This window comes from Salmo trutta, chromosome 27 (assembly GCF_901001165.1).
Source record: "Salmo trutta chromosome 27, fSalTru1.1, whole genome shotgun sequence".
Lineage (NCBI taxonomy): Eukaryota > Metazoa > Chordata > Actinopteri > Salmoniformes > Salmonidae > Salmo > Salmo trutta.
The window spans coordinates 15,566,571-15,592,921 of NC_042983.1; the positions used below are offsets into that span (position 1 = coordinate 15,566,571).

The window sequence follows — 26,351 nt, forward strand, 5'->3', positions numbered from 1 at the left end:
TGTAAGTCGCTCTGGATAAGAGCGTCTGCTAAATGACTAAAATGTAAAAATTTAAATGTCATGAGGACCGCCACAGGAAAGGAAGACCCAGAGTTATCGCTGCTGCAGAGGATAAGTTCATTAGTGTTACCAACCTCAGAAGTTGCAGCCCAAATAAATGCTTCACAAAGTTCAAGTAACAGATATATTTCGACATCAACTGTTCAGAGACTGCGGTGAATCAGGCCTTCATGGTCGAATTGCTGCAAAGAAACTACTATTAAAGGACACCAATAATAAGAAGAGACATGTTTGGGCCAAGAAACACAAGCAATGGACATTAGACCGGTGGAAATCTGTCCTTTGGTCTGATGAGTCCAAATTTGAGATTTTTGGTTCCAACCACTGTGTCTTTGTGAGATGCAGAGTAGGTGAACGGATGATCTCCGCATGTGTGGTTTCCACCGTGAAGCATGGAGGAGGAGGTGTGATGGTGAGGGGGTGCTTTGCTGGTGACACGGTCTGTGATTTATTTAGAATTCAAGGCACACTTAACCAGCATGGCTACCACAGTATTCTGTAGCGATACACCATCCCATCTGGTTGGAGCTTAGTGGGACTATCATTTGTTATTCAAAAGGACAATGACCCAACACACCAACAGGCTGTGTAAGGGCTATTTGACCAATAAGGAGAGTGATGGAGTGCTGCATCAAATGACCTGGCCTCCACAATCACCCGACCTCAACCCAATTGAGATGGTTTGGGATGAGTTGGACCGCAGAGTGAAGGAAAAGCAGCCAACAAGTGCTCAGCATATGTGGGAACTCCTTCAAGTCTGTTGGAAAAGCATTCCAGGTAAAGCTGGTTAAGAGAATGCCAAGAGTGTGCAAAGCTGTCATCAAGGCAAAGGGTGGCTATTTTGAAGAATCTAAAATCCAAAATATATTTTGATTAGTTTCACACTTTTTTGGTTACTACATGATTCCATATGTGTTATTTTATAATGTTGATGTCTTTTTACAATGTAGAAAATAGTAAAAATAAAGAAAAACCCTCGAATGAGTAGGTGTGTCCAAATTTTGGACTGGTACTGTGTGTGTGTGTGTATATATACAGTATCTCACAAAAGTACACCCCTCACATTTTTGTAAATATCTGAGTATATATTTTCATGTGACAACACTGAAGAAATTACACTTTGCTACAATGTAAAGTAGTGTGTACAGCTTGTATAACAGTGTAAATTTGCTGTCCCCTCAAAATAACTCAACACACAACCATTAATGTCTAAACCGCTGGCAACAAAAGTGAGTACACCCCGAAGTGAAAATGTCCAAATTGGGCCCAATTAGCCATTTTCCCTCCCCGGTGTCATGTGACTCGTTAGTGTTACAAGGTCTCAGGTGTGAATGGGGAGCAGGTGTGTTAAATGTGGTGTCATCGCTCTCACACTCCCTCATACTGACTGGTCACTGGAAGTTCAACATGGCACCTCATGGCAAAGAACTCTGAGGATCTGAAAAAAAGAATTGTTGCTCTACATAAAGATGGCCTGGGCTATAAGAAGATTGCCAAGACCCTGAAACTGAGCTGCAGCATGGTGGCCAAGACCATACAGCGGTTTAACAGGACAGGTTCCACTCAGAACAGGCCTCGCCATGGTCGACCAAAGCAGTTGAGTGCACGTGCTCAGCGTCATATCCAGAGGTTGTCTTTGGGAAATAGACGTATGAGTGCTGCCAGCATTGTTGAAGGGGTGGGTGGGAGGTCAGCCTGTCAGTGCTCAGACCATACGCCGCACACTGCATCAAATTGGTCTGCATGGCTGTTGTCCCAGAAAGAAGCCTCTTCTAAAGATGATGTACAAGAAAGCCCGCAAACAGTTTGCTGAAGACAAGCAGACTAAGGACATGGATTACTGGAACCATGTCCTGTGGTCTGATGAGACCAAGATAAACTTATTTGGTTCAGATTGTGTCAAGCGTGTGTGGCGGCAACCAGGTGAGGAGTACAAAGACAAGTGTGTCTTGCCAACAGTCAAGCATGGTGGTGGGAGTGTCATGGTCTGGGGCTGCATGAGTGCTGCCGGCACTGGGGAGCTACAGTTCATTGAGGGAACCATGAATGCCAACATGTACTGTGACATACTGAAGCAGAGTATGATCCCCTCCCTTCGGAGACTGGGCCACAGGGCAGTATTCCAACATGATAACGACCCCAAACACACCTCCAAGACGACCACTGCCTTGCTAAAGAAGCTGAGGGTAAAGGTGATGGACTGGCCAAGCATGTCTCCAGACCTAAACCCTACTGAGCATCAGTGGGGCATCCTCAAACAGGAGGTGGAGGAGTGCAAGGTCTCTAACTTCCACCAGCTCCGTGATGTCATCATGGAGGAGTGGAAGAGGACTCCAGTGGCAACCTGTGAAGCTCTGGTGAACTCCATGCCCAAGAGGATTAAGGCAGTGCTGGAAAATGATGGTGGCCACACAAAATATTGACACTTTGGGCCCAATTTTGATATTTTCACTTAGGGGTGTACTCACTTTTGTTGCCAGTGGACATTAATGGCTGTGTGTTGAGTTATTTTGAGGGGACAGCAAATTTACACTGTTATACAAGCTGTACACTCACTACTTTACATTGTAGCAAAGTGTCATTTCTTCAGTGTTGTCACATGAAAATATATACTGAAATATTTACAAAAATGTGAGGGGTGTACTCACTTTTGTGAGATACTGTATATGCTAAATGACTAAAATGTTAAAAAAAATCTTGTTTCCATTCATCATCCTTGAGATATTTCTACAACTTGATTGGATTCCACCTGTGGTATATTCAATTGATTGGACATGATTTGGAAAGGCACACATCTGTGTACATCATATAAGGTCCCATAGCTGACAGTGCATGTCAGAGCATAAACCAAGCCATGAAGTCTAAGGAATTTTTTGTAGAAACAGGATTGTGATGAGGCACAGATCTGGGCAAGGGTACCACATTTGTTTTTAGCATTGAAGGTCCCCAAGAACACAGTGGCCTCCATCATTCTTAAATGAAAAGTGTGTAACCACCAAGACTCTTCCTAGAGCTGGCCGCCCGGCCAAACTGAGCAATCGGGGGAGTAGGGCCTTGGTCAGGGAGGTGACAAAGAACTCGATGGCCACTCTGACAGAGCTCCAGAGTTCCTCTGTGGAGATGGGAGAACCTTCCAGAAGGACAACCATCTCTGGAACACTCCACCAATCAGACCTTTATGGTAGTCTAGACGGAAGCACATAACAGGCCGCTTGGAATTGCCAAACGGCACCTAAAGGACTCTGGTCTGATGAAACCAAGATTGAACTCGTTGGCTTGAATGCCAACCTTCACGTCTGGAGGAAACCTTGCACGGTGAAGCATGGTGGCAGCATCATGCTGTGGGGATGTTTTTCACCAGCAGGGACTAGTCAGGATCAAGGGAAAGATGAACAGAGCAAAGTACAGAGAGACCCTTGATGAAAACCTACTCCAGTGCACCCAGGATAGCTGTGCAGCGACGCTCCCTATCCAACCTGACAGAGCTTGAGAGGATCTGCAGAGGGATGGGAGAAATACAGGTGTGCCAAGCTTGTAGCATCATACCAAAAAAGCCTTGAGGCTGTAATCGCCACCAAAGGTGCTTCAAAGTACTGCGTAAAGGGTCTGAATACTTAAATAAATGCAATATTTTTAATACATATACAAACATTTATAAAATACTGTTTTTGATGTGTTATTATTGGGATTTATTAGGGGGAAAAACTATTTAATCCATTTTAGAATAAGACTAATGTAACAAAATGTGGAAAAAGTCTAGGGGTCTGAATACCTTCCAAATAAACTGTATACTTTGTATCCCTTGTTTCCTTTATTTTGTCAGTTACCGGTATGCCTAGAGTCAGGAAGGCCGCCAATTGGGCAGTATGCCTGCCAAATATAGCCTACAGCTTTGTTGCATTGTGGCCAGGAAATAGGCACAGTTTGGAAAGCAAATGCCTACTGCTGAAAAAAAGACTAATATGCTTGTAGAACCAATAGAAAAACTCAGAAGCCCCAGGACCTATGATCTCTTAATCCAGCGCTGCAGTTGTCTGGGAACCCAATTTATTGTTTCTCCATATAGACAGACATATTAAAAATAAGAGTACACACACCAGACACCATTTAATAAAACATTTCCTTGACATGTTAAAAATACCCATTAGAAGAAACATGACCACTGAATAATATGAACAGATAACTATAAACTCAATCACCTTTGAGACCAAAATGAAAACAGTGAACTGTCATGTCACAATGGCAAGAGGAAACAATAGGGACATAGTTGTATTGAGGAGACGTAACAGATAATCGTACTGATAAAACCCAGTAAGTACTTCAGTCTCCAGGGCGTTGGGAGGACCAAACATCCTCAATAGTCTGGCTGGTAAACCTGATGGCTACACTGTCAGGACAGGAAGCATGTTGACGTTTACTGTCATGAAACTTGCCCTTGAGGCATAACTGAAAGATTTCTGCTAGATAGGCCAGCTGCAAAGTCAAAATGGTCTAGATTATAAAAATTCATGAAAACATAAATGTGCTTTTTGGTTTAAATTTAAGGTTAGGAGTAAAATCTGATTTTATGACTTGGTGGCTGTGCCAGCTAGTAACCACTCTACAGAGCTGCCTCCAGAACAAGATTCATGGTCAAACACGCTAACAACATAGGGTGTGAGAGAGAGAGCGAGGCTAGGGCGTGAGAGAGAGAGAGAGCGAGGCTAGGGCGTGAGAGAGAGAGAGAGCGAGGCTAGGGCGTGAGAGAGAGAGAGAGAGCGAGGCTAGGGCGTGAGAGAGAGAGAGAGAGCGAGGCTAGGGCGGTGAGAGAGAGAGAGAGAGCGAGGCTAGGGCGTGAGAGAGAGAGAGAGAGAGAGGCTAGGGTGTGAGAGAGAGAGAGAGAGAGAGGCTAGGGCGTGAGAGAGAGAGAGAGAGCGAGGCTAGGGCGTGAGAGAGAGAGAGAGAGCGAGGCTAGGGCGTGAGAGAGAGAGAGAGAGCGAGGCTAGGGCGTGAGAGAGAGAGAGAGAGCGAGGCTAGGGCGTGAGAGAGAGAGAGAGAGCGAGGCTAGGGCGTGAGAGAGAGAGAGAGCGAGGCTAGGGCGAGAGAGAGAGAGAGCGAGGCTAGGGCGTGAGAGAGAGAGAGAGAGCGAGGCTAGGGCGTGAGAGAGAGAGAGAGCGAGGCTAGGGGCGTGAGAGAGAGAGAGAGCGAGGCTAGGGCGTGAGAGAGAGAGAGAGCGAGGCTAGGGCGTGAGAGAGAGAGAGAGCGAGGCTAGGGCGTGAGAGAGAGAGAGAGCGAGGCTAGGGCGTGAGAGAGAGAGAGCGAGGCTAGGGCGGAGAGAGAGAGAGAGAGAGCGAGGGGGGCGTGAGAGAGAGAGAGAGAGCGAGGCTAGGGCGTGAGAGAGAGAGAGAGCGAGGCTAGGGCGTGAGAGAGAGAGAGCCAGGCTAGGGCGTGAGAGAGAGAGAGAGAGAGCGAGGCTAGGGCGTGAGAGAGAGAGAGAGCGAGGCTAGGGCGTGAGAGAGAGAGAGAGCGAGGCTAGGGCGTGAGAGAGAGAGAGAGCGAGGCTAGGGCGTGAGAGAGAGAGAGAGCGAGGCTAGGGCGTGAGAGAGAGAGAGCGAGCGAGGCTAGGGCGTGAGAGAGAGAGAGCGAGCGAGGCTAGGGCGTGAGAGAGAGAGAGCGAGCGAGGCTAGGGCGTGAGAGAGAGAGAGCGAGGCTAGGGCGTGAGAGAGAGAGAGAGAGAGCGAGGCTAGGGCGTGAGAGAGAGAGAGAGAGCGAGGCTAGGGCGTGAGAGAGAGAGAGAGCGAGGCTAGGGCGTGAGAGAGAGAGAGCGAGGCTAGGGCGTGAGAGAGAGAGAGCGAGGCTAGGGCGTGAGAGAGAGAGAGGCTAGGGTGTGAGAGAGAGAGGCTAGGGTGTGAGAGAGAGAGAGGCTAGGGTGTGAGAGAGAGAGAGGCTAGGGTGTGAGAGAGAGAGAGGCTAGGGTGTGAGAGAGAGAGAGGCTAGGGTGTGAGAGAGAGAGAGGCTAGGGTGTGAGAGAGAGGGAGGCTAGGGTGTGAGAGAGAGGGAGAGAGAGAGAGAGGCTAGGGTGTGAGAGAGAGGGAGGCTAGGGTGTGAGAGAGAGAGAGAGGCTAGCGTGTGAGAGAGAGGGAGGCTAGGGTGTGAGAGAGAGGGAGGCTAGGGTGTGAGAGAGAGGGAGGCTAGGGTGTGAGAGAGCGAGGCTAGGGTGTGAGAGAGCGAGGCTAGGGTGTGAGGGAGAGAGAGGCTAAGGTGTGAGAGACAGAGAGAGAGAGGCTAAGGTGTGAGAGAGAGAGAGAGAGGCTAGGGTGTGAGAGAGAGAGGCTAAGGTGTGAGAGAGAGAGGCTAAGGTGTGAGAGAGAGAGGCTAGGGTGTGAGAGAGAGAGAGAGAGAGAGGCTAGGGTGTGAGAGAGAGAGAGAGAGAGAGGCTAGGGGTGTGAGAGAGAGAGAGAGAGAGGCTAGGGTGTGAGAGAGAGAGAGAGAGAGAGGCTAGGGTGTGAGAGAGAGAGAGAGAGAGGCTAGGGTGAGAGAGAGAGAGAGGCTAGGGTGAGAGAGAGAGAGAGAAGCTAGGGTGTGAGAGAGAAGCTAGGGTGTGAGAGAGAAGCTAGGGTGTGAGAGAGGCTAGGGTGTGAGAGAGAGGCTAGGGTGTGAGAGAGAGGCTAGGGTGTGAGAGAGAGGCTAAGGTGTGAGAGAGAGGCTAGGGTGTGAGAGAGAGGCTAGGGTGTGAGAGAGAGGCTAGGGTGTGAGAGAGAGGCTAGGGTGAGAGAGAGGCTAGGGTGAGAGAGGCTAGGGTGAGAGAGGCTAGGGTGAGAGAGAGGCTAGGGTGAGAGAGAGGCTATGGTGTGAGAGAGAGGCTAGGGTGTGAGAGAGAGGCTAGGGTGTGAGAGAGAGGCTAGGGTGTGAGAGAGAGGCTAGGGTGTGAGAGAGAGGCTAGGGTGTGAGAGAGAGGCTAGGGTGAGAGAGAGGGTATGGTGTGAGAGAGAGTCTAGGGTGTGAGAGAGAGGCTAGGGTGTGAGAGAGAGGCGTGGGAGGTGGTTGAAGGTGTGGGAGGTGGTTGAAAGCAGCTAGGCAACACTGATTTGTTTTTTTCAACACTGGGTTAAACAACGCTTCAACACAGGGTAAAAAAAGGCTTGACCATCTGATGGCAACTAACATCAAATCTGGCACTCAATGGGACTGGATTTGCATCAGACTGTGACTGGTGGTAAAGGGGTTATGGGTCAGGATTAGAGGTCAGGACGCTATTATGGGTTTATGATTCATGTAATTTCTCTCCACCTGATCACAGATCAATATGGAGAATACATATGAATCTTAACTGCTCCATAGTTTAGGTTACCATCAGACCCTCTTCTGAAATCAGAGAATTGCCTGTCATCTACATCACAGGAACTTTGATCGGCGACGCTCGGTGCCGTACTCGGACTGGCGTGCGTATGTATGTGTGTACGCGGCACAAGATCAGAACACAGCAATAGAGCAGAATCTGATCCCCACCTACAGATTGAGAAGAGTTTCAGTTCTGCAGTCAATCAGGACTGGTTGGTGTAACATACAGTAGCGTAACAGAGCTTGTATATAACATCATAGATTGTTGATATAAAAGGACTAAAAAGAGACGTCCGTTACGTGCTAATCTCAGAATGGACCATCCAAAACCAGAGCATGCTAATGTTAAATAAACAACAGACCGAGAAACACAAAACCATACTGCAGTTTTATAAAAACAAACTTGGGGACCAAACGGCAACAGCAGCAGGTCAGGCAGCAGCTGCCTCTCCTCTCCATCTGCAGAGCGGGGCGGGCAGGCCTCGTGGAGGGTTATGGGTAAAGAGCATCTGTAGCGGAGCTACAGAGCTACAGTACTTTGGGAAGTACAGACGGACCCAAGGTTCTGAGAGCAAGTCAGGGTTCCGAGAGTCTGTCTGTCTCCTCACTAGTCCCCCTTGGTCAACAGGTCTTCTATGTAGGCATCCAGTTCGTCATCCGTGTTTATGTCAATGTCCTGCAGGAGGGAAGGAGCGACATTCCATTTCAGTTTGTCCGTGTGTGTTAGCGGGTTCTCATCTTCTCTGTAGCTAAGCTTCGATTTTGGTGTATGTCTTACCTCCTGTACTTTCTGCAGCAGTTGTACGATGTTGGTTCGTAGTTTCTGCAGCTTCTCGTCTGCCTCTCTGAGTTTGGTCTCAGCGCTGGTACTCTTCTCCTCCACAGCTTTGGCTCTGGCGTCAGCTCTGCTCTGGTACGAGTTACACAGAGACTGGAGACCCAGCTCATACTGCTGGAAATACTCCTTCTGCAGACGCATGCATACACACGGTCAGATAGATATATACAGATACTCAACAAGTCTAAAGGCCAGTTTTATTGCTTCTTTAATCAGCACGACAGCTTTCAGCTGTGCTAACATACTTGCAAAAGGGTTTTCTAATGATCAATTAGCCTTTTAAAATAATAAACTTGGATTAGCTAACACAACGTGCCATTGGAACACAGGAGTGATGGTTGCTGATAATGGACCTCTGTACACCTATGTAGATATTCCATTAAAAATCAGCCGTTTCCAGCTACAATAGTCATTTACAACATTAACAATGTCTACACTGTATTTCTGATCAATTTTATGTTATTTTAATGGACATTTCTTTTTTGCATTTCTTTAAAAAAAGAAGACATTTCTAAGTGACCCCAAACTTTTGAACGGTAGTGTATATATACACACATACATACGATTTTGCTTTGGTATGAATTACAATGATATGACTGTAGCAGACTCCAGGGCAGGTCTCTAGAAGACATGGGTTAAAGTTAGAGGTCAGGAGTTAAAGGTCAGTCTCACCATAGGGAAGGCCACCAGCTCTTCTGCGGTCATGCTGTTGACATCGTCCTTCGGGATCCGGAAATCAGGAGGGAAGAAATAACGCAGCAGCGTCCTGAAGAGAACACACACAAAATGAGAGTTGTGACATCCCCATTCCATTCGCCCTCTGAAAAGAAAACAGCAATTGGAGGCCAAAAACCAACAGGTAGGACTCAATGACAGAGTATCAGGTAGTCATGGTTACCTCATCATGTTGACCAGGTTGTCAGTCACCTCTCGACTGGTTCCTGGTTGGGTGGTGTCGGGTTCCATGGGGGCGGGCCCTTTTTCAGTCCCCTCCCCTTGCTGTGTGTCAGGGGTCTGGGAGAGGGGAGAGGGCGGTCGCATCAACCTCACCTCCTCACTGCCTTTGAAAACCCTAATAACAACAACCATAAATTATACCAACAACCTCACCTCCTCACTGCCCTTAACCACCGTAATAACAGCACCGCAAAACTCCTGAGCACAGTAACTTATCAAAACATTTGGAAATTAAATAGAAACTGGCACATCATTGGCCACTGGTACAGCATAGCGATGGGGGAAAAAATCTTTACAGTTACATATGCAATCTTATTTTTGGACAATATATTGATATTTTACTCCAAGTACCGATTTAAATAAATAGAATAGCTATAGCTTGTTCTCCATCTTTTTAAATAGTGAGCCAACATGTTTTCAGCACTTATTTGCCTGACTGATCAAAACTTGTTTTCTCATGCCCTTCTTGTCTCTCTGCAGCAGACATAGTTCGCAATATAATAAAATAGCAGTATCAAATCGCAATACATATCGTATCGGCACCTAAGTATTGTGATAATATCGTATTGTGAGGTCCCTAGCAATTCCCAGCCCTAGCACAACACACACATAAACGTTAAACAACAAAGCACAAACACGGTGAGTTGGTGAGCCTACCATCGGTCCTTGGGGGTGGATCTGGGGACGTAGTCAAACTTCACCTTCCAGCGAACGCTCTGCTTACTGGTTTCCACAGCAACCACTTTGCCTGTGAACCATTCCTTATTCACACGCACCTCCACCAACATACCCTTATCTACAGGAGACAGAGGAATTGTGAAGCTTTGTCCTGAAACTCTGATGTCTATGGCATTGCTAATAGGAAGTCTTCTCAGCAAATCAACTTATCATCAAGAATGTAATGAAGATCACCTTTCTGAGCATTCTTCGGTTCATTCTCTGGGTGCTCGTCCTCTGCACTGCCTGTCACCTAAAAACATTACACACAGAAAACACACTGATCAAACTGTCTAGTAGTAAGTGTGTGTGAAGAAATACAAGAGTGGTGTGTTATTGAGAAAAGAGAGCAAGAGAAAAAGATGCAGGAGAGCAGAATATAAGCAACTATATATAGAATAGTTAAGAGACAGACAGGACCCAACACAAAGGGTCCCAGGTTTGCATTCAGTATTCCTGCACCACACACTAGACTACTGCAACACAGTTCCCCCTGCCATAAACCCTGCCATAAACCCTCACATTGGTGCCACAACAGAGAGATGTGCAGATTCGTTGAAAAAAAAACTGCCATTTTTTGGATATTGATTAGAGATTGTCAAAGATGCACAAACTCCAAAATAATAGTTCAGATTATTTGGCTTCCAATATGTGATCTATAGGCTGAGAGCTTCCTAAGCCGTTTATTCAATTCTGAGATTTGAATAGTGTGACAATATTTGGAGAGAATCACAACTTGGGGTGCAAAATCAATTCTAGCGTTATTTCATCTGCAGTTATTCTTCTGCTATTTATTCTGTTACCAATAATATGTCAATGTTAATAATATCTTCAGATGACAATGATGTCTCTTAACTAAATGCAATCTATTAGCTTCCAAAATGTAAATAGGTATATCTAGCTGTAATTTAACACATTGTGATGGAATGGCTTGTCCTGCACTATGTAATAAACCCACAGTGCATTGAGTGAATGTTGGGAAAAGATGTCGGTTCCTTTCTAAACATAGCAATGTGAAAGCAAAGATGAAAAATAAGTGAAGTGGCAAAAGAGTCGAGTCCTCATTCAAAGGCAAAATAAGAGTTTTTTTGTTTTTCTTAACCCCAAAGTTCACTTTAAAGAAGACTGAGATCAGTTATTTTAAAGAGGACTATATGCGAAAACCCCCTTAAGAGTAGAGTTAGGAGACAGACAGGACCCATTCCATTTAGAGTAGCATTATGAGAGAAGGAGAGGATCTATTCTATTATGATTAGAGTTAGGAGAGAGGGATAGGACAGATAACATTATGAGTAGAGAAGGTGTAGCCTCTTGCGCCGTGGCTGGTGGGTACCTTGGCTCTAGCCCCAGCCGAGGGCTTAGGCGGGGTGGGGATGGGTTTGGCTGGCGGTGGTGTTGCGGGGGGCAGCCGTGTTGGTATGGTAGCACTCCTCTTCTCAGGCAGCGGGGGTTTGGTGCTGAGTGGGGGGGTGGGTACCTGTGGGGTCGATGACATCACATGACCTCTGACCTATGGGTAAACTGGTGTGCTCCATGTGTAAGACTCGTGTTCTTCCTCCAAAAGAGCTTTTCCCCTCTCCGTACCTAACATCACCTCTCCGTCCTCACTCGTCTTCAGGAAACATCTATCTGTCCTCTTCTTCCAAACATCCCTTCCCCTTTATCTTTCCGTTCTCTCTCCTCTTACACATGCAGTACTTTCCTGTGTCTGTCTGATACATTGTATACAGATATTCTATAGATTGACAGTTTGATAGTCTGAGCAGTGAATGTGTGTGTGTGTGTGTGTGTGTGTGTGTGTGTGTGTGTGTGTGTGTGAGAGAGAGAATGTACCTCCGCCACTTTTCCCCGTTTGAGTGGAGCTTTCTCAACAGCTTTCCCACGATTCCCCACTGCAGCTGCCATCTTGGATTTCTTGGGCTGAGGCTCCTTCTCCTCCTCGCTGTCCTCCTCTTCTTCTTCTTCTTCCTCCTCCTCCTCCTCTTCTTCTTCTTCCTCCTCCTCCTCACTCTCCTCCTGCTCCATCACTCTCTTGCGCTGGCTGCTAGCAGGTGTGGTTGCTTTGGCAAGAGACGATTTGGCTTGAATCTGTAGAAACACCATAGATATTACTGATACTGCTAAAGGACCATAAAGGTATTTTGAAAATGATTTTGGTATTTGGCAATTAACTCATGGATTCCATTTTTATGTCTCTGCATCCAGTCTGAAGGAAGTTAGAGGTAGTTTTGCGAGCAAATGCTAACATTCGCAAACATTTCTAAAAACCTGTTTTCAATAGTGCAATGACGAAGTCTACCTCATCCGACTCTGGGTAAGTAGATAAATGGCTTAATTCCCTAAGTCTCTCACTATTTTAACATAACCGTAATAGATTTGATAAAGGACAACACACACAAACATACTCACCCGTGAGCTGCGGCTTGGAGGGGTGGGTTTGGCGGGGATTTTGGCTGGGGCTTTGGGGGCGGGCTTAGCTGGAGGGGGTGATGGCTTCGCTGCAGCTCTGGCTCTAGATTGGTCGACTCTGGAGGCTGGGGCAGCAGGCCGGGCGGTCGGTCGAGGGGAATTGGTAAGTTTGCGGTTGAGGGCTGGCGGCTGGCTGGGGGCGTTCTTGAGGAGGGCGGGGAGAGGGGGGGAGCGAGGGCGTGAAACACGCTCTGAAGACCTGGTTGCCTAGGAGACAGAGAGAATATGAAACATTATATACAGATATCAGGAGACAGTATGTGTTAATGTGTGAAAACAGTAGAGGTTAAGTATGTCTGTATACATGTAGTGTGTGTTTACCTGTAGATGGGGAGTATTTGTGACTGTGTGTGTGTGTGTGTGTGTGTGTGTGTGTGTGTGTGTGTGTGTACCTGGGAAGAACTGTCATTCATGGGTCTCATGCTGACATCCAGAGGCAACTTCTTCACATCTGCTGCTGATTTGATCGTGCTGGTTTTCTGCAGAGCCTCTAGTTTTTCCTGCTGCTGTCTGATCTTCTCTGTCAGTTCTTTCTGTTTGTCCTCGGCCGTCTGCCTGTCCTTCTTCAGAACTCCACATGGGAGGTTCTGTTTCTGCTCCGCTGCATCACACCTACAACACACACAACATTTGAGATATACTGTATGTGGTGTTCCTGCAGGTGTATATATGTGTGTGTGTGTTTACCTGTCCTGAGTGCTGTCAGGGTTCATCAGACACACCCAGCTGTCCGGGTAACGTTTATCCACCGCATCCATCTGGAATGGCAGAGTCCTCCACTTCAGACATTTATCTACAGAGAGAGGGAGAGAAAGACAAACCTCAGAGCTTGTCTATTTCTTTATATGTGTGTGTGTGTGACTTGACACACTTTAAAGTGTCTCTGTGTACAACTCACCACACTGTATGGTGAGGGGTATCTCCATGGCGCGGCGTCTCTTGTATCTCTGCTCAGCCGAGGGGAGTGAGGACCAGCTGGCCGACAGGTACCCAAACTCATCCCAGAACTTCACTATGCCCTTCTGAGCTAAAAAAAAGTGGGAAAAGCAGAAACATGCTAGACATATGGACTAAGGCTGTTGCAGAAACTATACAACCACGCGTAACTATGCTCATTAACAGTAGTGTGTCTAAGTAGAGCTATACACAGATTAATAGTTACATTGTTTTGCTACCCTTGATATGTATATTTAGCCTACCAAAACATCCTGCCTGCATTCATTGTTGTCCCCCTCATGTTGCACCCTAGACAGGGCGCGCAAGGGGGAGGGGCATGGTAGACAGAGAGCGAGGGACATGGTAGACAGAGAGCGAGGGACATGGTAGACAGAGAGCGAGGGACATGGTAGACAGAGAGCGAGGGACATGGTAGACAGAGAGCGAGGGACATGGTAGACAGAGAGCGAGGGACATGGTAGACAGAGAGCGAGGGACATGGTAGACAGAGAGCGAGGGACATGGTAGACAGAGAGCGAGGGACATGGTAGAGAGGGACATGGTAGACAGAGAGCGAGGGACATGGTAGACAGAGAGCGAGGGACATGGTAGACAGAGAGCGAGGGACATGGTAGACAGAGAGCGAGGGACATGGTAGACAGGGCGAGGGACATGGTAGACAGGGCGAGGGACATGGTAGACAGGGCGAGGGACATGGTAGTCAGGGCGAGGGACATGGTAGACAGGGGGAGGGACATGGTAGACAGGGGGAGGGACATGGTAGACAGGGGGAGGGACATTGTAGACAGGGCGAGGGACATGGTAGACAGGGGGAGGGACATGGTAGACAGGGGGAGGGACATGGTAGACAGGGGGAGGGACATGGTAGACAGGGCGAGGGACATGGTAGACAGGGCGAGGGACATGGTAGACAGGGCGAGGGACATGGTAGACAGGGCGAGGGACATGGTAGACAGGGCGAGGGACATGGTAGACAGGGCTAGGGACATTGTAGACAGAGTGAGGGGTATGGTAGCCTACACTTGGGTAGGGGATTAACTGTATTCCTTTAAGAAGTTTTTGATATTCTTTCAATGCTTTAGCTTACAATGTTAGATGTATACTGTAAAAAAGTGGAGAATGTCAACTTTCTAACGCTAGAATTACTAATTTAATGTAACCCTGAAGCTATATTTATTTATTTTTTATTTAAGTAGGTAAGTCAATTAAGAACTAAATTTTATTTACAATGACGGCCTACCAAAAGGCCTCCTGTGGGGACACTTTTTTTTAATTATAAAAATATAGGACAAAACACACATCACGACAAGAGACACCACATAAAGAGAGACCTAAGACGACAACAACAGCATGGGAGCAAACATGGCGGCAGCAGCATAAAACATGATACAAACATTATAGGGCACAGACAACAGCACAAAGGACAACATGGCAGAGACAACAATACATCACGCGAAGCAGCCACAACTGTCAGTAAGAGTGTCCATGATTGAGTCTTTGAATGAAGAGATTGAGATAAAACTATCCAGTTTGAGTGTTTGTTGCAGCTCGTTCCAGTCGCTAGCTGCAGCAAACTGAAAAGAGGAGCGACCTAGGGATGTGTGTGCTTTGGGGACCTTTAACAGAATGTCACTGGCAGAACAGGTGTTGTATGAGGAGGATGAGGGGGAGTGAGGCCTAAGAGGGTTTTATAAATAAGCGACGTGTATACAGAGATGACCAGTTTACAGAGTGGTATAGAGTGCAGTGATGTGTGCTATAAGGAGCATTGGTGGCAAATCTGATGGCCAAATGGTAAAGAACATCTAGCCGCTCGAGAGCACCCTTACCTGCCGATCTATAAATTACATCTACATAATCTAGCATGGGTAGGATGGTCATCTGAATCAGGGTTACTTTGACAGCTGGGGTGAAAGATGAGCAATTACAATATAGTAAACCAAGCCTAGATGCAACCTTAGCCTGCAGCTTTGATATGTGCTGAGAGAAGGGCAGTGTATTGTCTAGTCATACTCCCAAGTACTTGTATGGGGTGAATACCTCAAGCTCTAAACCCTCAGGAGGTAGTAATCACACCGGTGGGGAGAGGGGCATTCTTCTTACCAATCCACATAACCTTGTTCTGAAAACCTCCAAAACAAAGGTAAAGGGCAGAGAAAGCTTGTTGGACATTAAGAAAGCTTTGTTTTAGAGTGTTTAACACAAAATCCGGGGACGGGCCAGCTGAGTTTAAGAGTGTATAATCTGCATATAAATGGATGAGAGAGTTTCCTACTGCTTGAGCTATGTTGTTGATGTAAATTGAGAAGAGTGTGGGGCCAAGGATCGAGCCTTGGGGTACTCCCTTGGTGACAGGCAGTGGCTGAGACAGCAGATGTTCTGACTTTATACACTGTACTCTTTGAGAGAGGTAATTAACAAACCAGGCCAAAGATCCCCCAGAGACAACAATACTGCTTAGCTGGTAAACAAGAATGGAATGGTCTACCGTATCAAAAGCTTTAGCCAAGTCAATATAAATAGCAGCACAACATTGCTTAGAATCAAGAGCAATGGTGACATCATTTAGGACCTTTAAGGGTGCAGTGACACATCCATAACCTGAGCAGAAACCAGATTGCATACCCGAGAGAATACTGTAGACATCAACAAAGCCAGTCAGTTGATTATTGACAAGTTTTTCCAACACTTTTGATAAACAGGGCAAAATAGAAATAGGCCTATAACAGTTAGGATCAGCTTGATCTCCACCTTTAAATAAAGGACGTACCGTGGCTACCTTCCAAGCAATGGGAACCTCCCCCAGAGGAGAGAGTAAAAAGGTCAGAGATGGGCTTGGCAAAGATAGGGGCAGCAACCTTAAAGAAGGGTCTACTCTAAACCATCTGACCCAGCTGTTTTTTAGGGGTCAAGTTTAAGGAGCTCCTTTAGCATCTCGGACTTAGTGACCGCCTGAAGGGAGAAACTTTGTAGCAGGGCAGGGGAAAAAGAGGGAGGAGCATCGGGGATAGTCGCATTGGAAGGGGTGGGAGATGAGGTAATCTTGAACAGGCAAGGAGGCATGTTAGAGTCAAATAGGAATCCTGACTTAATAAAGTGGTGATTAAAGAGCTCAGCCATGTGCTCCTTGCCAGTAACAACCACGTCATCAACATTAAGGGACATCGGCAGCTATGAAGAGGAGGGTTCATTCTCCAGGTCTTTAACCTCTACGGGCCACGGGGGCAGTATTGAGAATTTTGAAAGAAATATGTGCCCATTTTTAACTGCCTCCTACACCAACTCAGAAGCTAGGATATGCATATTATTAACACATTCGGATAGAAAACACTCTGAATTTTCTAAAACAGTTTGAATGGTGTCTGTAAGTATAACAAAACTCATATTGCAGGCAAAAACCTGTGAAAAATAGATAAAAAAAAAAAGAGAATTTTGTGACTGTACTATTTAGTGTCATTGTTTTAAAGATACCACAGTGAGAAAGGATTCAGTTCGCAACTCCTACTGCTTCCACTAGATGTCAACGATCTTTAGAAAGTTGTTTGAAGCATCTGTGATAAATACACACCGAATTAGAAAGCTTACAAGTTGACACGTCATCACTTCATTTTTTGCGCCTGCGCATGAATCTGAGAAGAGTGCCTTTGTCATTATCGTTTATTCTAGACACTTGATAGGTTGTGTGAAAATATTACTGATGTTTACTGATGTTTCACGTTAAAAATGGAACAAAAGATTAGTGCTAAACAACGTTTGACATGTTTAAACAAACGTAAATAGATTATTTACTAGGTTTTCTTTAGTTTTTCGACGTGACTTTACACTGCCCACCTCATTTTGTGGGAGCCTACTGAACGCTAACTATTTGGACATAAATTATGAACTTTGTCAAAAGAAACCACATTTGTTCTGGACCTGGGATCTCTGGCAGCGCCTTCTGATGGAGATAATCAAAGGTAAGGGGATATTTAGAATGTTATTATCGATATTAGATGATGCTAATGCTAACGGTATAGCTTAGCTTAGCTTAGCATATAGCTTATTGTTGTTAGCATAGTACCCAGTTTATACAAAATGTGATTTCCCAGTAAAGTTATTTTGAGATCTGGCCCTTCGGTAGCAATTACGAGATGATAATATATTATTCTTTGAATGACAATATTATAATTTACCAATGTTTTCGAATAGTAATTCCGTGATTTGTAATGCTGGATTCACTGGGTGCATTCGAGCCGAAAAAAATTCTGAATTTCACCGCGACTGTAAATGCTGTTTTTGGATATAAATATGAACTTGATGGAACTAAAAATGCATGTATTGTATAACATAATGTCCTATGAGTGTCATCTGATGCAGATTGTCAAAGGTAAGTGCATAATTCTAGCTAGTTTTCTGTCTGTTGATGCCCTTCTTTGAATTGGCTAAACATTACACGCAGCTATTGTCAATGTACTCTCCTCACATAACCTAACTTTATGCATTCTCCGTAATGCCTCTGAAAATCGGACAGCGTGGTTAGATTTAGGAGATATATCTTTCAAATGGAGGAAAATAGTTGATTATTTGATTTTTTGAAATGATTACTCTTGCAGTTTTGAATTCCCCGCCATGGTCACATGACAATGAATCCCAATACCGGGATAAGATCGGGATAAGATCCTCAACAGGTTTTAACTGTTTTCCAGAACTTCTTGGGGTTAGACCCACAGAGAGAGAACTGCTCCTTAAAGTAACTAAATTTGGCCTTCCGGATAGCCTGAGTGCACTTATTTCTAATTTGCCTGAACGAGAGCCAGTCAGCATGTGCTTGTGCCGAGCGATTTGCCAAATGGAATTCTTGAGGTGGAGTAACTCTACCACATCACCGTCGAATCAGGGACCGAACCTGTTTTAAATTCTTATTTTCTTTATGGGTACGTATTTGTTAACGATACCACTGAAAATATCAAAAAAGGAAGGTCCAAGAGTCTTCGTCAGAAGGGATTAAGCTGATTCTATACCAATTTACAGAGGACAGGTCATGAAGGAAATCTTGCTCATTAAAGTTTTTTAGCAAGCGTCTATGACAAATCAGGACAGGTCGTTTCACTGAGCAGCCATTATGAACACAGGCTGCACAACAGTGATCACTAAGGTCATTACAGAAAACACCAGACTGATAAACTTCAGGATTATTTGTGAGGATAACATCGAGGAGAGTAGCCTTTTCTGGGTGTTTGGAGTCATATTTTGTGGGATTGGTAATCTGAGAAAGATTTAGGGAGTCCCATTACTTTAGGAGATGGGAGGGTGGTTTAAGCATGTCCCAGTTTATGTCACCTAGCAGGACAATTGCAGACTAAGTGTAAGGGGCCAGGAGAGGGTACAGGCCGGTGCTGATGGTGGCTGATAACGCCCAGCAACAGTCAACAAAGAGCTATTTGAAAGTTTACTGCTTAATACCACAAAAACAAATTGTTTGGGGACAGATTTGGTGGAGATAACTGAGTACTGAAGGTAAATATTGCCACTCCCCCACCTTTGGAAGACCTGTCTTGCCGAAAAAGGTTATAACCAAAGGCTAACATCAGTGTTCAAAACACTCTTTCTTAACCACGTCTCAGTAATGAGCTTTCAATTTATCAACTTTTGGTAACAAGCTTCTAGTGTTAACGTGCAGAAAACCCAGGCTTTTACGAGAGCAGAAATCAGTGAAGCAGATATCAGAGCACAAGTCAGAATTGGGGCCAGCAACAGATGGGCCAGGATGTAAATGCACATTTCCAGATATAATCAGCGGTAATACAATCAGGGCACGGCAGAGGACAGGGAAAGCTCTGCAGTGTTGATTTAGAACATTTGAATGTGCATTCGATGGCAACAAGATCATATTGTAATGCAATTCCATCAGGTACCATGAATACAAAGCTGGCGAGAGGTGGTTAGAACAGGATGGAAGGTCAAGAGTCCGTGTAGCCCATAGAGTGTCAGAGTCTGAGTGTGGGAACAAACAGTCTGTCCCACAGTTGGGTAAACAAGCAAGTTCCTAATCAACAAAGCACGCAGGAGTCATGAGGTAAATAGCATAAAGCACAAGAGAAAAATATAACAACTTGGGGCTAGCCATTGTAAGTTCATAGTCACTTGCCCCAACAGTGTGTGTGTGTGCTGGAGGCGAACAAAAGCTCGGGGGAGAGGCAGGGTTACCAGACAGGGGGAGACAGGCCAGGGAGGACGGTGAACAGATCACCAGGTGGAATCCAAGCAGCAGTGCAGCAGGCAACGGGAGCAGGTGTCGCACCTACTTGGGAGAAGCTTTTTTTGGAAGATAGATTCCTTGTAGAAAATCTAGCAAGTCTCTGTCCACCATCTTTTCCATGTGGAAAAGGAGGTTGTTTGCTGGCTATATCTTTTCAGTTTCGGCAAATGATCCTTTACGACATCCAAACAAAGTTGTCCTGTGGCTGTTGTATTTTGTGGATTCTGAGGATATCTTCCGATGTGATCAAATCAACAATATTGTTTCTTACTAAGGTAATTTACAATTGAAGTGTCCTGGCTGCATATCAGTTAAACATAGAGATGAATCCAGGGGATCGAAGGGGCTTCAAAGGCCTCTGCATTTGGGTGGAGGGGGGGCTGTGGAACTCTGCCATTGTTAGGGCTCAAGAGTTTTCTTCACACCTCTCACTTTACACTTCAGTGCTAATTTTAGTCAGTTTCTTTCCTAGCAGCTTGGTAGCTTAGTAACCTTATTTATTTAAGCAATAAAGCCCGAAGGGATGTGGTATCTGGCCAATATACCACGGCTAAGGGCTGTTCTTAAGCACCACGCATCGCGGAGTACCTGGACACAGCCCTTAGCCGTGGTATTTTGGCCGTATACCACAAACCCCTAAGGTGCCTTATTGCTATTATAAACTGGTTACCAACGTAATTAGAGCAGGAAAAACAAGTTATTTGTCATACCTGTGGTATATGGTCTGTCAGCCAATCAGCATTCAGGGTTCAAACTACCCAGTTTATAACTAAGCAATAAGGCCTGAGGGGGTGTGGTATATGGCCAATATACCACGGCTAAGGGCTGTTCTTAAGCACCACGCATCGCGGAGTACCTGGACACAGCCCTTAGCCGTGGTATACTGGCCATATACCACAAACTCGAGGTGCCTTATTGCTTAGTTATAAACTGGTTACAGCAGGAAAAAGAAATGTGTCATACCCGTGGTATACGGTCTGATATACCACGGCAGTCAGCCAATCAGCATTCAGGGCTGGAACCACCCAGTTTATAATAAGCTTTAAACAACAAAATTACCTAGAGATGATTGTCTTTTCATTTTTGGCTTCAGAAGTAGGTTCAGATTGAACATTACTCACTCAGTTTTGTGTTGGATGGTATTTCCATGTTCCGCTGTGTTTCTTCTGCAGGTTTTGGTTTGTTAGAACTTTTTTCTTGATAATCCTTGGTAGCAATAGTCCATTCAGGTAAATTTGTCCAAAATCAAGGTTTTAGGTATGGAATTGTGATTTGGAATGAAGGTTTTGATGTTGAGGTTAGTGTCGTGTATAAATCCTTGCGAAAAAAATTCAGGTTAATCTACATTTATCCAACTGTAATTCTATGTTTTTGCAGAACTCAGGAACCAATGCTCTCTGTGTCTGTTCTCTCTCTCGTTAGCTACCCCCTCCTCCCCCCTGTAACTATTCTCTAGGTCGTTGCTGTAAATGAGAATGTGTTCTCAGTCAACTGACCTGGTAAAATAAGGGTAAAATAAGGGTTAAATTACAATCTTCCACTATCATGGTTATATAGACGTTGTGTGTGTTACCTATGTTGCTGTCCTTCCAGTACTGGGCTAGGTGTTCTCCCATGGCTCTCAGAAGGTGTCTGTATTCTTTAGCGTCCGCAAAGTCCTGCTTGTTGTGAGTGGGCTCCAGAACCAGGTATGGAACATCTACTACCCCCACAACACCCCCACAGGCCCTGCACACACACACACACACACACACACACACACACACACACACACACACACACACACACACACACACACTTCATTAGAAAGCATTTCTGGTCATCTCACTAGTCACTGACTAGCCAATAAGAGGACAATCGAAGGGAGTGTATGTGTGTGTGTGTGTGTGTGTGTTACTCACATTCCTCCCTCCAGCTGAGGTCCAGTCTTTTCGTACATCTTGATGAGGCGAGAGCAGTTATAGACAAACATCCCATCCAGGTCTCTCTGCTCAATGTTCACCCCGAAGATAAAACTCAGTTCCTTAGGCTCCTTCAATGCTCTGGGGGAAGGAGAGAGAGCAGTGTTAACGTTTTATTGTTCGGTTTGACTTTCGTTTGTTTATAAAGTTAACATTTTTATTTTGACTGACTTCTGTTTGGACTCCTGAATCATCTTTTTGACTTCTGCCTCCCGTCGCAGCATCATGGCCCCCTCCTGAGCCTTACGCAACATGACCTGGAGCAGAGAGAGGATTTGAATAAGGGAGGAGAGGAGTCAGACCATTGGGTCAAGATATTGCTAATCTTGCCGTGTGTGTTGGTTCTTACCCGTGACTCTTTGGACAGGTCGTCTCCCAGTTTGGCCTCCAGAGACAGACTTTTGCTCTCCGCCTCACGAGCCTTCTCCTCCGCTGGAACACACACACAGAGAGGGGAGTGGGTTCTAAAGGCAGAACTGGTTCTGTGTGTGTGTGTGTGTGTGTGTGTGTGTCTTACCCATCTTGGCCAGGTGATCTGTGTGTATGTGGGAAACTCACCTATTTTAGCGAGGTGATCAGCCTTTTTTACTTCCTGCTCAGCACGGGTTTTGAATCGAGTCGATGTGTATTTATATACCCTGAGAGACAGACAGACTTAGCTGAATGGACACAAACAGGACTTAGGATTTTAGTCTTAGTGATGTCTCTAGACAGGAGAGTCTCTGGATGCGGTAGTGTGTGTGTGTGTGTATATATATATATATATATATAAACCTGGGCTTGTAGAGGCAGCATGACAGTCTCTTGGTCCTGACTTTGTGTCCCTGTATGAAGATCCTCATCCTGGGGTCGATGTAGAGGACAGCTGCGTATGCTCGGAACGACCGACGTTCTGGCTTCCTGTATGAGGGGAAGTGATATCATCAGCATAAACACACAGTCCTAGGTAGTCTTCAAGTCATCGATTATATATATATAAAATATTACCCACACACGCAGACCCCATACTTACACTCCCTCTGAAGGGGTCCCAGCCATCAGGATATCCTGGTGGTCTGTCTCTACATCCAGCTCTGGTTCTCTGGTGTCCATCAACTTCAGGTTATAGATGATCACCAGAGTACCTACACACACAGTTCAGGTTATAGATGATCACCAGAGTACCTACACATGTAGTTCAGGTTATAGATGATCACCAGAGTACCTACACACACAGTTCAGGTTATAGATGATCACCAGAGTACCTACACACACAGTTCAGGTTATAGATGATCACCAGAGTACCTACACACACAGTTCAGGTTATAGATGATCACCAGAGTACCTACACACACAGTTCAGGTTATAGATGATCACCAGAGTACCTACACACGTAGTTCATGTTATAGATGATCACAGACACAGACAGACAGACACACAGACACACACACACACACGTCTCACCGCTGCTGCCCTCTATCTTGTTAAACTGTTCCATCAGCTGCTGTTCGTTTTTAAAAGGAGAGTATTTGTAGATGAGCTCCGTCTCTATGGCAAACTTCTCAGGGTCGCCTGTGATTGGCTGTCTGGTCAGTAGGTCCCAGGTGGGCAGGGGTACGATCACCTGACAAGAGGAGACAAACGGACAACCTTAAGATACATACTGACAACACTTCTCAAGAAGTGTTATGTTATGTGTTGTTTCAAATAGGTGGACATAGTCAATAAAAGCTCTTTCAGCAAATCAGAGTATAACACGACAGTCACAAAATAAAACACTATGTTTTAACCACTGGACATATCATCAGTGTGTCTGCTGGATGGGAGAGTGCCTGCTGCAGCTGACCCCTCACCTCGTCAAGCCCCTCCTCCTCATGGAACGTTCTAGACAGGAACAGGCAGGACAGAGTGTTGTCCTTCTTGGTGAACAGAACAAAGTCTTTCCCAATACGCATGGAGCCCCTAGAGAGAAACACACACACACGATGTGGCTGACTTGGTGAGAGCGTGGCGCTAGCAACCCCAAGATTGCATGTTCGATTACAGCGAGGACCACATACAATCACTATAAATGTATGAACTAAATGTATGAAAGTGTCTGCAAAGGGGTATATATTATGTGTGAGAGGCTTACGATTTGAGACCATTTCCATACTGGCCGATGTGAGTAGAATCTGGTGTACGCTTAGTGGACTTCCCAAATTGGATCACATGGGTCGCCTCGTCTGAGAGATAGGAGGGAAATATAACCATCATATATGGTATTTCTTATAGCTCATATATAGATTTGTGGATCAACTTAATTACTGTCTACTTTAGTCATTTCATTTGAATGAAACTTACTGGGGTCCATTCCTGTGCCGTCGTCTAAGAAACATAGCATGTAGCCTCCACGCAAATCTTGTCTCTTCTCTGTTGGCCACGAGGGGAAGAGAGGTTAGACACATGTTACAACAGGAGGTGGATGAGATAGAAAGCCACACACAGGTTAGACACAAGAGGGGAAAAGAGAAAGCATAACACAACTACTACTGAAATAGATGGCTTTTTCAATAGCTGAAACTAAGCTTTCTAAAAACAGAACTAGTCAAATCCTGGGTGTAGCTTATAATTAAAAATCAGTAGTCCGGTAACCATTGGCACTGTAGGTATTCTAGATTGTTGATAGGCAGCGTGATCTGTATAGTAGCGTCAGAGGGGTGAGAGGTGAGCAATGGAAATGTTTCCACATAGACACAAATCTATGTACCGGTGTATGTGAAGCAATATGTATGTGTGTGTATACCTGTGTAGATGTCAATCCGGGTGGCATTTGCATCCCTGTAGGAGATGATTGGTAGGTGGCAGACCAATCAGAAGGCAGATAAACCAGTGTGGTTAGACACGGTTCCAATTAGAATGATAATGCTTTTACCTTTTATTTCAGAATACAGAGAATACTAACAAATACATTTCCCACCAGTTTAATCCTGAATCAGTTCAGTATTGTTTTGCTGCAATTGTGATTTACTAACACTTAGGCATGATGTCCCACATACAAACATTTTGGATGGGTAGAGATAGAAGAACAAAGAATTGTGAGTAAGAACAGAGATAAGTGCATTGTTGGTACCTGGAGTTGTCCACCAGCTCAGCCAGAGCTCCAAACAGGAACTCATGTGTCGTTCTGGAAACAAACATCCAACCAATCAAACTACAGTTCTGGTGCTTAAGAAGTTACATTTCCAAAACACTTTGCTGAGGTCAGGAGTGTGCCAGCGAGTACAATTTCACGTCAGTGTAAACATCAGTGCGTTCAATGTGGGTAGGGGTTGGGCCCTGTGCTATCATCAGGCCAGGGTTGGGTAACATAATGGGAGTTGTGGGGTGTGGCTGACTCATTGGTGAAAGTTGACAGCTGGGGTAATGGGGCAGAATGGAACCTGGTGTAGATTTTAGGTGGGACACTATGTGATACTGGAGTCAACCAGCCCTAGCTAGTCGAATACATGCAGGTTTGAAGCACCTGAATGAGGCAGATTATTTTTTAGCAACCTTTATTTAACTAGGCAAGTCAGTTAAGAACAAATTCTTATTTTACAGTGACGGCCAACCCCGGCCAAACCCGGACGACGCTAGGCCAATTGCATGCCTTGGGACAAATTCTCATCTGGCCTGACAGTCGATACTACTAAGTAATGGACCTTTTTCATAGCAGCACCCGAGTGTCTCCAGTGATTATGTTAAAGTGATTTATTGTTATTTTTTTAGAAAGTGCGTTTCCGTCACCCAGGGTGACATTGAAGGCATGCAGTGAATTCAGAAAGTATTCAGACCCCTTGACTTTTTCCACATATTGGAATGCGTTACAGCCTTATTCTAAAATTGATTAAATATATGTTTCCTCAATCTACACACAATACCCCATAACGACAAAGCGAAAACAGGTTTTTAGAAATGTTTGCTAATTTATCAACAGAAATAACTTATTTACATAAGTATTCAGACCCTTTGCTATGAGATTCGAAATTGGGCACAGGTGCATCCTGTTTCCATTGATCATCCTTTAGATGTTTCTACAACTTGGAGTCCACCTGCGGTATATTAAAATGATTGGACATGAATTGGAAAGGCACACACCTGTCTATATAAGCTCCCACAGTTGACAGTGCATGTAAGAGCAAAAACCAAGCAATGAGGTTTAAGGAATTGTCCGTAGAGCTCCGAGACAGGATTGTGTCGAGGCACAGATCTTGGGAAGGCTACCAAAACATTTCTGTAGCATTGAAGGTCCGCAAGAACACAGTGGCCTCCATCATTCTTAAAATGGAAGAAGTTTGGAACCGGTCTGATGAAACCATGACTCAACTCTTTGGCCTGAATACCAAGCATCACGTCTGGAGGAAACCTGGCATTGAGGAGCAAACAACCTCAGTCATCAGCTTCATCAATAAGTATATCAACAACGTCAGCCCCAGTCACCATACGTACATATCCCAACCAGAAGCCATGGATTACTGGCAACATCCGCATTGAGCTAAAGGCTAGAGCTGCCGCTTTCAAAGAGTGGGACACTAATCAGGACGCTTAAAAGAAATTCAGCTACGCCCTCAGACGAACCATCAAACAGGCAAAGCGTCAATACAGGATTAAAATTGAATCCTACTACACTGGCTCTGATGCTCGTCGGATGTGGCAGTGTTTGAAAACTATTATGGACTAGAGGGAAACCCAGCTGCGAGCTGCCCAGTGACGAGAGCTACCAGACGAGCTAAAAAATCCAAAGTAGCAGTCAGTATCTGGTGTGGCCACCAGCTGCATTAAGTACTGCAGTACATCTCCTCCTCATGGACTGCACCAGATTTGCCAATTCTTG

General features: G+C 45.3%; 1 protein-coding gene across 2 annotated transcripts in view; it reads right to left on the reverse strand.

Annotated features, from left to right (window-relative positions):
* Positions 1-7,126: 7,126 nt before the first annotated feature.
* The window catches only part of LOC115164416 (ATPase MORC2A), a 28,938-nt gene continuing 9,713 nt past the window's right edge, over positions 7,127-26,351 (reverse strand). For both annotated transcript variants that reach the window (XM_029716865.1, XM_029716864.1), the window contains exons 3-27: positions 24,609-24,662; positions 24,282-24,316; positions 23,840-23,908; positions 23,631-23,721; positions 23,350-23,458; positions 22,961-23,120; positions 22,530-22,641; positions 22,292-22,417; positions 22,076-22,155; positions 21,867-21,949; positions 21,689-21,774; positions 21,458-21,598; positions 21,130-21,284; positions 13,260-13,388; positions 13,049-13,154; positions 12,754-12,973; positions 12,302-12,568; positions 11,726-11,980; positions 11,226-11,369; positions 10,088-10,145; positions 9,833-9,971; positions 9,117-9,290; positions 8,891-8,984; positions 8,159-8,347; positions 7,127-8,056 (exon numbers count right to left, since the gene is read on the reverse strand). In XM_029716865.1, the coding sequence (XP_029572725.1) occupies positions 7,988-8,056; positions 8,159-8,347; positions 8,891-8,984; positions 9,117-9,290; positions 9,833-9,971; positions 10,088-10,145; positions 11,226-11,369; positions 11,726-11,980; positions 12,302-12,568; positions 12,754-12,973; positions 13,049-13,154; positions 13,260-13,388; positions 21,130-21,284; positions 21,458-21,598; positions 21,689-21,774; positions 21,867-21,949; positions 22,076-22,155; positions 22,292-22,417; positions 22,530-22,641; positions 22,961-23,120; positions 23,350-23,458; positions 23,631-23,721; positions 23,840-23,908; positions 24,282-24,316; positions 24,609-24,662 (3,145 nt within the window). In that variant the 3' untranslated portion in view covers positions 7,127-7,987. The remainder of the gene's footprint in view (positions 8,057-8,158; positions 8,348-8,890; positions 8,985-9,116; positions 9,291-9,832; positions 9,972-10,087; positions 10,146-11,225; positions 11,370-11,725; positions 11,981-12,301; positions 12,569-12,753; positions 12,974-13,048; positions 13,155-13,259; positions 13,389-21,129; positions 21,285-21,457; positions 21,599-21,688; positions 21,775-21,866; positions 21,950-22,075; positions 22,156-22,291; positions 22,418-22,529; positions 22,642-22,960; positions 23,121-23,349; positions 23,459-23,630; positions 23,722-23,839; positions 23,909-24,281; positions 24,317-24,608; positions 24,663-26,351) is intronic.